Raw genomic sequence first — 12,783 nt, 5'->3', positions numbered from 1 at the left:
CAGTACTCACAGTCCCCCCAGTACTCCCAGTTCCCCCAGTACTCCCAGTACTCCCAGTTCCCCCAGTACTCCCAGTACTCCCAGTACTCCCAGTACCCCCAGTACTCCCAGTACTCCCAGTTCCCCCAGTACTCCCAGTACTCCCAGTTCCCCAGTACTCCCAGTACTCCCAGTACTCCCAGTTCCCCCAGTACTCCCAGTACTCCCAGTACTCCCAGTTCCCCCAGTACTCCAGTACCCCCAGTACCCCAGTACTCCCAGTACTCCCAGTATCCCCAGTTGTTACCATGCTCATGAATCCGGGGTTGTTGAGGAGCCCGGCCAGGTCGAAGCCGCCGGGGCCGCTCTGCAAGAGAGGAACGGCTCAAATATTGAATTTATAGCACTGAAATAAAACTTCAAATCCCGAATTTATAGCACTGAAATAAAACTTCAAATCCAGAATTTATAGCACTGAAATAAAACTTCAAATCCCGAATTTATAGCACTGAAATAAAACTTCAAATCCAGAATTTATAGCACTGAAATAAAACTTCAAATCCAGAATTTATAGCACTGAAATAAAACTTCAAATCCAGAATTTATAGCACTGAAATAAAACTTCAAATCCAGAATTTATAGCACTGAAATAAAACTTCAAATCCAGAATTTATAGCACTGAAATAAAACCTCAACCTGCAGCAAAGAAATCACCCGGATTGGATTGAATTGATTTCATTTGGAGTGTATTTTTAATTGATTTTTCATTGATTTCTTTTTCATTGATTTCCTTTTAATCGATCTCTTTTTCATTAATTTCTTTTTCACTGATTTATTTTTTCATCAATTTCTTTTTCATTGATTTGTTTTTAATCGATTTATTTTTCACTGATTTATTTTTCATTATTTTTCATTCATTTATTTTTTCACTGATTTATTTTTCATTGATTTATTTTTTCACTGATTTATTTTTCATTGATTTGTTTTTAATCAATTTGTTTTTCATTGATTTATTGTTCATTGATTTTTCATCAATTTCTTTTTCATTGATTTCTTTTTCATTGATTTTTATTTTTCATCGATTTTTATTTTTCATCGATTTCTTTTTCATCGATTTCGTTTGGATTTATTTTTAATTGATTTTTATTTTCAATTGATTTTTATTTTTCATCGATTTCTTTTTCATCGATTTCCTTTTCATCAATTTCCTTTTCATCGATTTCCTTTTAATCGATTTCTTTTTCACTAATTTCTTTTTCATCGATTTCTTTTTCATCGATTTTTCATCGATTTCTTTTTCACTGATTTCTTTTTCATCAATTTTTAATCAATTTATTTTTCATCGATTTCTTTTTCATCGATTTTAATCAATTTCTTTTTCATCGATTTCTTTTTCATCCATTTCTTTTTCAATTTAAAATGTTTACACTTCCAATTTCGAAAATTTAAAATTGGAATTTAAAACCTCATTTTAACCAACTTTTAGGAAAGAAGGTTGAGTGTAATGTGGTAGAAAATAATAATTTATTTAATAACTAATATGAAATATATGTCATTTGATATTTTAAATAAAGTATATTATATATATAATATATATTATAAAGTATATTTATTTATTTATTATATATTACATATATTATATATTACACATATAATATTATATACTATATATTATATTTATCATATTTATATTACATATTTAATATTACATATTAAATATTACATATTATATATAATATAATATATTATATATTACATATTATATATTATATATTATATTTATATTATATATTATATTTATATTTATATTATATATTTATATTACATATGATATATATGACATTATATATACATTATATATAATACATTTACATTATACATTATAATTATACATTATATATTACATATTACATATTACATATGATAGATATTTATTTTATATATATATTTCAATATATATTATATTTTTACATATTATATTTTATATATTACATTTAAATAAATTCTATTTAAAATATTCAGAGGAAAATCCCAGAGATTCCAGCCCTGGAAAATCCTTTGGAAAATTAAAATTTCCCTTTCCCATCCACCCACAAGGAAATTCCACCTCCCAGGCTGCCCGAAATTCACATTTTTATTGAAAAAAAACAACTTCTGTGTATAAAAAAAATCAATTTAATTTAATTTTTAACCTTAATAAATCCCCAAATTCCCCGACTCACCGGACTGGGGCTCTCCTTCATTTTCTGTTCAGCGATTTTGAGGTTGGATTTGTAGGATTCGTTCTCCGGATCCAATTCCAGAGCTTTTTTATAATAAACCACGGCCTCGGTGTGTTTGTTCAGGCTGGAGAGTGCCAGGCTGGAAATAAAATAAAATAAATTAAATTAAAATTAAATAATAAACCACGGCCTCGGTGTGCTTGTTCAGGCTGGACAGCGCCAGGCTGGGGGGAAAGAAAAATAAAATAAATTAAAAATAAATAAAAAAAAAATAAAATTAAATAAAGAAAAAAAAAATTAAATAAAGAAAATAAAAATTAAAGTCCTAGAGGGCTTTTTGTCACTTTTTAAACTAAAAAAATTTGAATTTTTTTCCAAGTTAAAAAGCTGAAACTGCAGGAATTTTTTCAGAGTGGAACAAATTGATAAAATCTTCATTCTGGGGTGTTCAGGGGTTAAAATTCCATGGGGAAAGGTGGGAAGAAAATAAAAATTAAATTCATAGATGGGGTTTTTTTTGTCACTTTTTAAATCCAATTTTTGTCCCCAGCGGCTCTCTAAAAATTGAAAAATGTGATTTTTTTCCACTCTAAAATTCCAGCAGGAAAGGTGGAAAGAAAATAAAAATTAAATTCATAGATGGGGTTTTTTGGTCAAATTTTTATTCAATTCTTGTCCCCACCAGGTCTCTAAAAATTGAAAAATTTGAATTTTTTTCCACGTTAAAAATCTGAAACTGCAGGAATTTTTTCAGAGTGGAACAAATCGATAAAATCTTCATTCTGGGGTGTTCAGGGATTAAAATTCCAGCAGGAAAGGTGGAAAGAAAATAAAAATTAAATTCCTACAGGTTTTTTTTGTCAATTTTTAAATCAAATTTTTGTCCCCACCATCCATCCAAAAATTGAAAAATTTGAATTTTTTTCCACACTTAAATGATGAAACTGCAGGAATTTTTTCACATAGGAACAAACTGATAAAATCTTCATTCTGGGGTGTTCAGGGGTTAAAATTCCATGGGGAAAGGTGGAAAGAAAATAAAAATTAAATTCATAGATGGGGTTTTTTGGTCACTTTTTAAATCCAATTTTCCCAATTATTGTCCCCCACCATCCATCCAAAAATTGAAAAATTTGAATTTTTTTCCACGTTAAAAAGCTGAAACTGCAGGAATTTTTTCACAGTGGATCAAATTGATAAAATCTTCATTCTGGGGTGTTCAGGGGTTAAAATTCCATGGGGAAAGGTGGGAAATTCCCAAAAAAAAGGGAATTTCATGGCTCACCCCATCCTGCCGTAGGCTTTGCTGTAGCCCGGGTCGATGGCGATGGCGCGCTCGCAGTCCCGCACGGCCCCCGCGTAATTGCCCAGCTTGCTGTAGGCAGCAGCTCTGGAAAAATGGGAAAAATGGGAAAAATGGGAAAAAACAGGGGGAAAAATAGGGAAAAAATGGGGGGAATATGGGGGGAAAATGGGGGGGAAATGGGGGGAAATGGGGGAAAACGGGGAAAAAATGGGGAAAAAATGGGGGAAAATTGGGGGAAAATTGGGGGAAAATTGGGAAAAAAATGGGGGGAAAATGGGGGGGAAATGGGGAAAAAATGGGGGAAAATGGGGGGAAAATGGGGGAAAAATGGGGGAAAAAATGGGGGAAAAATGGGGAAAAAATGGGGAAAAAATGGGGAAGAAATGGGGGAAAATTGGGAAAAAAATGGGGGGAAAATGGGGGGGAAATGGGGAAAAAATGGGGGAAAATGGGGGGAAAATGGGGGAAAATGGGGGAAAAAATGGGGGAAAAATGGGGAAAAAATGGGGAAAAAATGGGGAAAAAATGGGGAAAAAATGGGGGAAAATCGGGGGAAAATGGGGAGAAAATGGGGGAAAATCGGGGGAAAATGGGGAGAAAATGGGGGAAAATCGGGGGAAAATGGGGAGAAAATGGGGGAAAATCGGGGGAAAATGGGGGAAAAACGGGGAAAAAGGGGGGAAAACGGGGGGAAAACGGGGGGGAAACGGGGGGGAAACGGGGGGGAAATGGGGGGGAAATGGGGGGGAAATGGGGGGGAAATGGGGGGGAAATGGGGAAAAAATGGGGAAAAAATGGGGGGAAAATGGGGGGAAAATGGGGGGAAAATGGGGGGAAAAAAGGTGGAAAAAATGGGGGGAAAATGGGGAAAAACAGGAGGAAAAAATGGGGAGGAAATGGGGAAAAAATGGGGAGAAAATGGGGAAAAAATGGGGAAAAAATGGGGGGAAAAGGGGGGGGAAATGAAGGGGAAAAATCCTCAATTCCCATCCCAAACCCCCAATTCTCACCCCAAATTTCCGAATTCTCACCCCAAAACCCCCAATTCCCCCCCCAAATCCACGTTGCAAACCACAGTTATAATCTTAGTGCTATTATTGAATTTTGGAAGGATTTTTAAATTTAATTTCCAGCTTAAATTCAATGTTTTCTTGGGACTCAGTGCCTGTCACCACACAAACCCTGCAATTCCCCTTGTCCAGGGTTCCAAAGGGGAATTTTTGGTTAAAAATGGGATTTTGGTATTTTTGGGGTATTTTATTTAAACCACACACTCAGAATCTCTTTAACTTTGGATTTTTTTTACTGTGTGATATTCCACATTTTTATTTAAACCACACACTCATAATTTTAGTGCTATTATTGAATTTTGGAAGGATTTTTAAACTTAATTAATTTATTTTTTATTTAATTTATTTAATTTATTCAATTTATTTAGTTTATTTAATTTATTTAATTTATTTAATTTATTTAATTTACTTTTTCTTTAATTTCCAGCTCAAATTCAATGTTTTTTTGGGACTCAGTGCCTGTCACCACACAAACCCTGCAATTCCCCTTGCCCAGAGGTTCCAAAGGGGAATTTTGGGTTAAAAATGGGATTTTTGGTGGTTTTGGTACCTGTTGCAGAAGTAGACGGCGTTGGCCGGGTTTAACTCGATGGCTTTGCCATAAAAACAAACGGCGGCCTCGAAATTCTCTGCCTTCATCTGCTCATTGCCTGGGAGAGGGGAAAAGGAAAATATAAAATATAAAATATAAAATATAAAATATAAAATATAAAATATAAAATATAAAATACATATTTTATATATAAAATTTATACAATATAAAATATATATAAATATAAAAATATATAATATATAAAATAAATATAAAACACAAATTTTTATATATTTTATAAAATATAAAATATATATAAAATACAAAATATATAAATATATAAAATTCCCTGAGAGGGGGGAAAAGGAAAAGAAATATAAATATAAAATACGTATTTTATATATATAAAACATATAAAATATAAAATATATATAAAATATAAAAATAATATAAAATACAAGAATATGAAAATATGAAAATATGAAATATAAATATATATAAAAATATAAAAATGTAAAATATATAAAACATATAAAATATAATATGTAATATATAAAAAGTTTAAAATGTAAAGTGTAAAATAAATAATGTAAAATAATGTAAAATATATAAAATATAAAATAATATAAAATATAGAATATAAAATATAAAATATAAAATATAAAATACGAAATAACCCCACGGGTTATTTTGGCTGGCTCGGGTGGGGAGGGATGAATCCAAGGTCAGCCCAGGAAAATTGGGTGGAAATTGGGGAATTTGGGGAATTTTTTGGGGGAATTGGGGAATTCTGGGTGGGAATTTGGGAATTTTGGGGGGGAATTGGGAATTTTGGGTGGAAATTGGAGAATTTGGGATAAAATCCCCACCAATCCCCCACTCCCAGCACCAAAAACCCCCCTGAGCAGAGCAAGAGGCAAAAACAGAAAAAATTCCCTTTTCCCCATCATTCCAAGCACTCCCCAGGCACCAGGGAATTAAAATCCCCTCCCAATTAGCACTAATGAACCCATTAATTATCCAGGGCACCTTCAGTCTTGAGCCTCTCAGCCTCGGCCACGTCGTCCTCCGAGGGCGTCACCGGCTCCGAGTTCGTCCTGGAATTTTCCAGCTCCTTCCAAGGAGAGGGAGAAGCTGAGGATTCCCAAAATTCCCATTTTTCCAACCCAAAATTCCCATTTTCCCAGCCCAAAATTCCCATTTTTCCAGCCCAAAATTCCCATTTTTCAACCCAAAATTCCCATTTTTCAGCCCAAAATTCCCATTTCCCAGCCCAAAATTCCCATTTTTCCACCCAAAATTCCCATTTTTCCAGCCTAAAATTCCCATTTTTCCAATCATCGATTCCCATTTTTCCAGCCCAAAATTCCCATTTTTCCGGCCCAAAAATTCCCATTTTTCCAGCCAGCAATTCCCATTTTTCAACCCAAAATTCCCATTTTTCAACCCAAAATTCCCATTTTTCCAGCCTAAAATTCCCATTTTTCCAGCCCACAATTCCCATTTTCCCAGCCCAAAATTCCCTTTTTTCCAACCCCACGAATCCCATTTTCCAGCCCAAAATTCCCATTTTTCAACCCACAATTCCCATTTTCCAACCCAAAATTCCCATTTTTCAACCCACAATTCCCATTTTCCAACCCAAAATTCCCATTTTTCAGCCCAAAATCCCCATTTTCCCAGCCCACAATTCCCATTTTCCCAGATTAAAATTCCCATTTTCCCAGATTAAAATCCCCATTTTCCCAGCCTAAAATTCCCATTTTCCCAGCCTAAAATTCCCATTTTTCAGCCCAAATCGTTCCCCCTTCCTGGGGAATCCAAGGGAATATTCCAGAAGTTTTTCCCACTTTTCCTGCCACAGCCTGGAATATTTCGGGGAGGGTCTGGGACAGCGCCAGGCTCTGATCCTCCATGGAGACCCCAAACGCCGTTTCCAGGCACTGGATGGCCACTGGAGAAGGAGAATTAGGTCATTAATTAATGAATAAATATTAATTTAATGTTAATTAATTCCTCATCTCTCAGAAAAGCAGGGGGAAAAATAACCCAGCTTCCAAAATTATTCTAGATTTCAACTCTGGTGGAGGCAGAGCCCCCAAATTCTCCCAAAATTCTCCCAAAATTCTCCCAAAATTCTCCCAAAATTCCCCAAAATTCTCCCAAATTTGGTCCTGATGGAACCAGAGCCCCAAAATTCTCCCGAATTTTCCCTTTCTAACCAGACTCACCTTCCAAAAATCTCCCAAAATTCTCCCAAAATTCTCCCAAAATGCTCCCAAATTTCCCCTTTTGGAACCAGACCCACCTTCCAAAAATCTCCCAAATTTCAACCTAATGGAGTCAGAGCCCCCTCCCATAATTCTCCCAAAATTCTCCCAGATTTGGTCCTGACAGAGCCAGAGCCCCAAAATTCTCCCAAAATTCCCCAAAATTCTCCCAAATTTCCCCCTTTTGGGGCAGCCCCACCTTCCAAAATTTTCCCAAATTTCAACTTGACAGAGCCAGAGCCCCAAAAATTCTCCCAAAATTCTCCCAAAATTCTCCCAAAATTCTCCCAAATTTTGCCCTGATGGAGCCAGAGCCCCAAAATTCTCCCAAATTTTCCCTTTTAGAACCAGACCCACCTTCCAAAAATCTCCCAAAATTCTCCCAAATTTCCCCTTTTGGAGCCAGACCCACCTTCCAAAATTCTCCCAAAATTCTCCCAAATTTTCCCTTTTGGAACCAGACCCACCTTCCAAAATTCTCCCAAATTTCAACTTGACAGAGTCAGAGCCCCAAAATTCTCCCAAAATTCTCCCAAATTTGGTCCTGACGGGGCCAGAGTCACCTCCCAAATTTCTCCCAAATTTCACCCTGACGGAGCCAGAGCCCCAAAATTCTCCCAAATTTCTCCCAAATTTCTCCCAAATTTCAGCCTGACGGAGCCAGAGCCCCAAAATTCTCCCAAATTTTCCCTTTTGGAACCAGACCCACCTTCCAAAAATCTCCCAAAATTCTCCCAAAATTCTCCCAAATTTCCCCCTTTTGGGGCAGACCCACCTTCCAAAATTCTCCCAAATTTCAACTTGACAGAGCCAGAGCCCAAAAATCTCCCAAAATTCTCCCAAATTTGGTCCTGACGGAGTCAGAGCTCCAAAATTCTCCAAAATTTCAACTTGACAGAGTCAGAGCCCCAAAATTCTCCCAAAATTCTCCCAAAATTCTCCCAAATTTCAACCCTGGTGGAGTCAGAGCCCCAAAATTCTCCCAAATTTTCCCTTTTGGAACCAGACCCACCTTCCAAAAATCTCCCAAAATTCTCCCAAAATTCCCCTTTTGGAGGCAAAGCCCCAAAATTCTCCCAAATTTTCCCTTTTGGAGCCAGACCCACCTTCCAAAAATCTCCCAAAATTCTCCCAAATTTCAGCCTGATGGAGTCAGAGCCCCAAAATTCTCCCAAATTTCCCCTTTTGGAACCAGACCCACCTTCCAAAAATCTCCCAAAATTCTCCCAAATTTGGTCCTGATGGAGCCAGAGCCCCGAATTTCTCCCAAATTTCACCCCTGACAGAGCCAGAACTCCAAAATTCTCCCAAAATTCTCCCAAATTTCCCCTTTTGGAGGCAAAGCCCCAAATTTCTCCCAAATTTTCCCTTTTGGATCCAGACCCACCTTCCAAAAATCTCCCAAAATTCTCCCAAATTTCGCCCTGATGGAGCCAGAGCCCCAAAAATCTCCCAAAATTCTCCCAAATTTCTCCCAAATTTCACCCCTGACAGAGCCAGAGCCCCAAAATTCTCCCAAATTTCCCCTAATGGAGCCAGACCCACCTTCCAAAAATCTCCCAAAATTCTCCCAAATTTGGTCCTGATGGAGCCAGAGCCCCAAAATTCTCCCAAAATTCTCCCAAATTTCTCCCAAATTTCAGCCTGATGGAGCCAGAGCCCCAAAATTCTCCCAAATTTTCCCTTTTGGATCCAGACCCATCTTCCATAAATCTCCCAAAATTCTCCCAAATTTTACCCTGATGGAGTCAGAGCCCCAAAATTCTCCCAAATTTCCCCTTTTGGAACCAGACCCACCTTCCAAAAATCTCCCAAAATTCCCCAAAATTCTCCCAAATTTTGCCTTGACACAGTCAGAGCCCCAAATTTCTCCCAAATTTCCCCTTTTGGAACCAGACCCACCTTCCAAAAATCTCCCAAAATTCTCCCAAAATTCTCCCAAATTTTACCCTGATTGAGTCAGAGCCCCAAAATTCTCCCAAATTTCAACCCTGACGGAGCCAGAACTCCAAAATTTTCCCAAATTTCTCCTAAATTTCTCCCAAATTTCCCCTTTTGGAGGTAGCCCCACCTTCCAAAATTCTCCCAAATTTCACCCTGATGGAGTCAGAGCCCCAAAATTCTCCCAAATTTCCCCTTTTGGAGCCAGACCCACCTTCCAAAAATCTCCCAAAATTCTCCCAAATTTCGCCCTGACAGAGCCAGAACCCCAAAATTCTCCCAAATTTCTCCCAGATTTCCCATTTTTGGCCCCAGCCCCACCTTCCAGGCTCTCCTGGGCGTCGGGGCTCATGGCTCCCCCCTGGAGTTGGCTGTGCAGGAATTGGATGATGGAAAAGGCCAAACGCCTCTGGTCTGCCATGGCGGGAGAGGGAACGGGGAAAAACAACCTGGAAAAACGGGAATTTGGGAATTAGGAAAGAGCCTTCCCCAAAAAACACCTGGAAAAATGGGAATGAGGGGGTTAGGGATGGAAAAAACACCTGGAAAATGGGAATGAGGGGGTTAGGAATGGAAAAAACACCTGGAAAAACGGGAATGAGGGGTTAGGGAGGGAAAAAACACCTGGAAAATGGGAATTTGGGAATTAGGAAAGAGCCTTCCCCAAAAAACACCTGGAAAATGGGAATGAGGGGGTTAGAGATGGAAAAAACACCTGGAAAATGGGAATTTGGGAATTAGGGATGGGAAGAGCCTTCCTGCCTTCCAAAGAAACATCTGGAAAAACGGGAATGAGGGGGTTAGGAATGGAAAAAACACCTGGAAAATGGGAATGAGGGGTTAGGGATGGAAAAAACACCTGGAAAATGGGAATGAGGGGGTTAGGAATGGAAAAAACACCTGGAAAAATGGGAATGAGGGGGTTAGGAATGGAAAGAACCTTCCCAAAAAAACACCTGGAAAATGGGAATTTGGGAATTAGGGAAAGAGCCTTCCAAAAAAACACCTGGAAAATGGGAATGAGGGGGTTAGGGATGGAAAAAACACCTGGAAAATGGGAATGAGGGGGTTAGGGATGGAAAGAACCTTTCCAAAAAACACCTGGAAAAATGGGAATTTGGGAATTAGGGATGGAAAGAGCCTTCCTGCCCTCCAAAAAACACCTGGAGGGATGGGAATGAAGGGATTAGGGAAAGAGCCTTCCCAAAAAACACCCGGAAAAATGGGAATGAGGGGGTTGGAGATGGAAAAAACACCTGGAAAAATGGGAATGAGGGGATTAGGGAGGGAAAGAACCTTCCTGCCTTCCCAAAAACACCTGGAGAGATGGGAATAAGGGAATTTGGGAATTGGGGAATTGGGGAATTTGGTATGGAAAGAGCCTTCCTGCCTTCCCCAAAAAACACCTGGAAAAACGGGAATGAGGGGATTAGGGATGGAAAAAACACCTGGAAAATTGGAATGAGGGGTTAGAGATGGAAAAAACACCTGGAGAGATGGGAATGAGGGGGTTAGGGAGGGAAAAAACACCTGGAAAATGGGAATGAGGGGGTTAGGAATGGAAAGAACCTTCCCAAAAAACACCTGGAAAATGGGAATTTGGGAATTAGGGATGGAAAGAGCCTTCCTGCCTTCCAAAAAACACCTGGAAAAACGGGAATTTGGGAATTAGGGAAAGAGCCGTCCCAAAAAACACCTGGAAAATGGGAATGAGGGGATTAGGGAGGGAAAAAACACCTGGAAAATTGGAATGAGGGGGTTAGGGATGGAAAAAACACCTGGAAAATGGGAATGAAGGGGTTAGGAATGGAAAGAACCTTCCCAAAAAACACCTGGAAAATGGGAATGAAGGGGTTAGGAATGGAAAGAACCTTCCTGCCTTCTCAAAAAACACCTGGAAAAATGGGAATGAGGGGATTAGGGAGGGAAAGAACCTTCCTGCCTTCCAAAAAAACACCTGGAGAGATGGGAATAAGGGAATTAGGGAATTAGGGAATTAGGGAATTAGGGAATTAGGGACGGAAAGAACCTTCCTGCCTTCCGAAAAAACACCTGGAGAGATGGGAAATAGAGAATTCGGGAATTCAGGAATTTGGGAATTAGGGATGGAAAGAGCAGAACCCCCTGGAGCACCGAGGGGTTCACCTGGAAAAATTCCCATTTTTCTGCTCCCCGAGCACGGCTCGGTGCTGGAAACCAAATCCAAGAAGGGATTCTTAGAAGGAATTCGTTATTTCGAAGGGATTCTTTAGAAGGAATTCAATTTTAGAAGGGATTCTTTAGAAGGAATTCGTTATTTAGAAGGGATTCTTTAGAAGGAATTCAATTTTAGAAGGGATTCTTTAGAAGGAATTCGTTATTTAGAAGGGATTCTTTAGAAGGAATTCAATTTTAGAAGGGATTCTTTGAAGGAATTCAATTTTAGAAGGGATTCTTTGAAGGAATTCGTTATTTAGAAGGGATTCTTTGAAGGAATTCAATTTTAGAAGGGATTCTTAGAAGGAATTCAATTTTAGAAGGGGTTTGGGCTGTCCTGGCAGGGCAATCCCACAGCAGAGACCCCAAAAGCGCAGCCCGGGAGCTCCCGAGGGGTTCCAGCCCCGGAACTTGAACCGGGTTTGCGGCACATCCCGGCTGATTTAATTAACAAATGAGCGCGAGTTAATGAGCCCGGGAGGCACCGGGACAGCGCCGGGCCCGGCTGCGCTCCCGTTCCCGGGACCCCCAGACCCGCCGGGCGGACCGGGGGAGGCACCGCGCCCCCGGTGCCCGTCCCCGCTTCCCAAAGCCCCGGGAGCTCCGCCCGGACCCTCCCCCGGTGGGGACAACCGGAGACCCCCGGTAACACCGGTGCCCCCCGCCCTGTGCCCTCACCGGGACCGGGACGGGCGATTCCCAGCACGGCACCAGCAGCACCGGGGACAGAGAACTCCTAACGGGAGGCACAGCCCGCCCCCGTCCGGTGCCGCCCCGCCCCGTCCCGTCCGGTGCCGCCCTCCCCGGCCCCGGTGCACCCGGTACCCCGGCGGAGCGGAACCGCGGCTGCCGGCGGGCAGCACGGCCCGGCACCAGCGGTCCCGGGGACAGAGGGGTCCCGGCGGGGGCCCCGTCCCGGTGCTGGTGCCGGTCCCGGTGCCGGTCCCGGTCCCCCCGGTCCCCCCGCGCTCACCGGACACTCGCCTGGGCCGGGCGCGCTCCCGCACTGCGCATGCGCCGCGCCCTCCGCGCGCCGGCGCCGCTCCAGCCCCGCCCCTCTGTTATAAGCCCAGAGGGGCGTGGCTTATAGCGGAAGCCACGCCCCCACGGGTACCATAGAGATGCGGCGTTGTCACGGCAACGCGCGGGGGCGTTGCCATGGGAACGGGCGGGCGGGACCCGGGGATGCTCCGCGCCCGCCCCGCGCCCGCCCCGGGGCCGCTCCCGGTGGGCTCGGAGGGTCGCGGCGGGGATGAGCCGCCCCCTC

At 41.1% G+C, this 12,783-nt stretch overlaps 1 protein-coding gene across 1 annotated transcript in view; it reads right to left on the bottom strand.

The window, feature by feature from the left end:
- Positions 1 to 12,557, bottom strand: part of LOC134554288 (uncharacterized) — a 15,748-nt gene extending 3,191 nt beyond the window's left edge. Inside the window, exons 1-8 of the mRNA XM_063404827.1 lie at positions 12,490 to 12,557; positions 9,642 to 9,769; positions 6,960 to 7,063; positions 6,139 to 6,223; positions 5,128 to 5,227; positions 3,487 to 3,591; positions 2,202 to 2,340; positions 248 to 346 (exon numbers count right to left, since the gene is read on the bottom strand). Coding sequence (XP_063260897.1) covers positions 248 to 346; positions 2,202 to 2,340; positions 3,487 to 3,591; positions 5,128 to 5,227; positions 6,139 to 6,223; positions 6,960 to 7,063; positions 9,642 to 9,769; positions 12,490 to 12,530 — 801 coding nt within the window. The 5' untranslated portion in view covers positions 12,531 to 12,557. The remainder of the gene's footprint in view (positions 1 to 247; positions 347 to 2,201; positions 2,341 to 3,486; positions 3,592 to 5,127; positions 5,228 to 6,138; positions 6,224 to 6,959; positions 7,064 to 9,641; positions 9,770 to 12,489) is intronic.
- Between the last annotated feature and the right edge of the window lie 226 nt (positions 12,558 to 12,783).

The sequence above is a fragment of the Prinia subflava genome, chromosome 8, assembly GCF_021018805.1.
Source record: "Prinia subflava isolate CZ2003 ecotype Zambia chromosome 8, Cam_Psub_1.2, whole genome shotgun sequence".
Lineage (NCBI taxonomy): Eukaryota > Metazoa > Chordata > Aves > Passeriformes > Cisticolidae > Prinia > Prinia subflava.
This window is presented reverse-complemented; position numbering and strand designations above follow the sequence as displayed.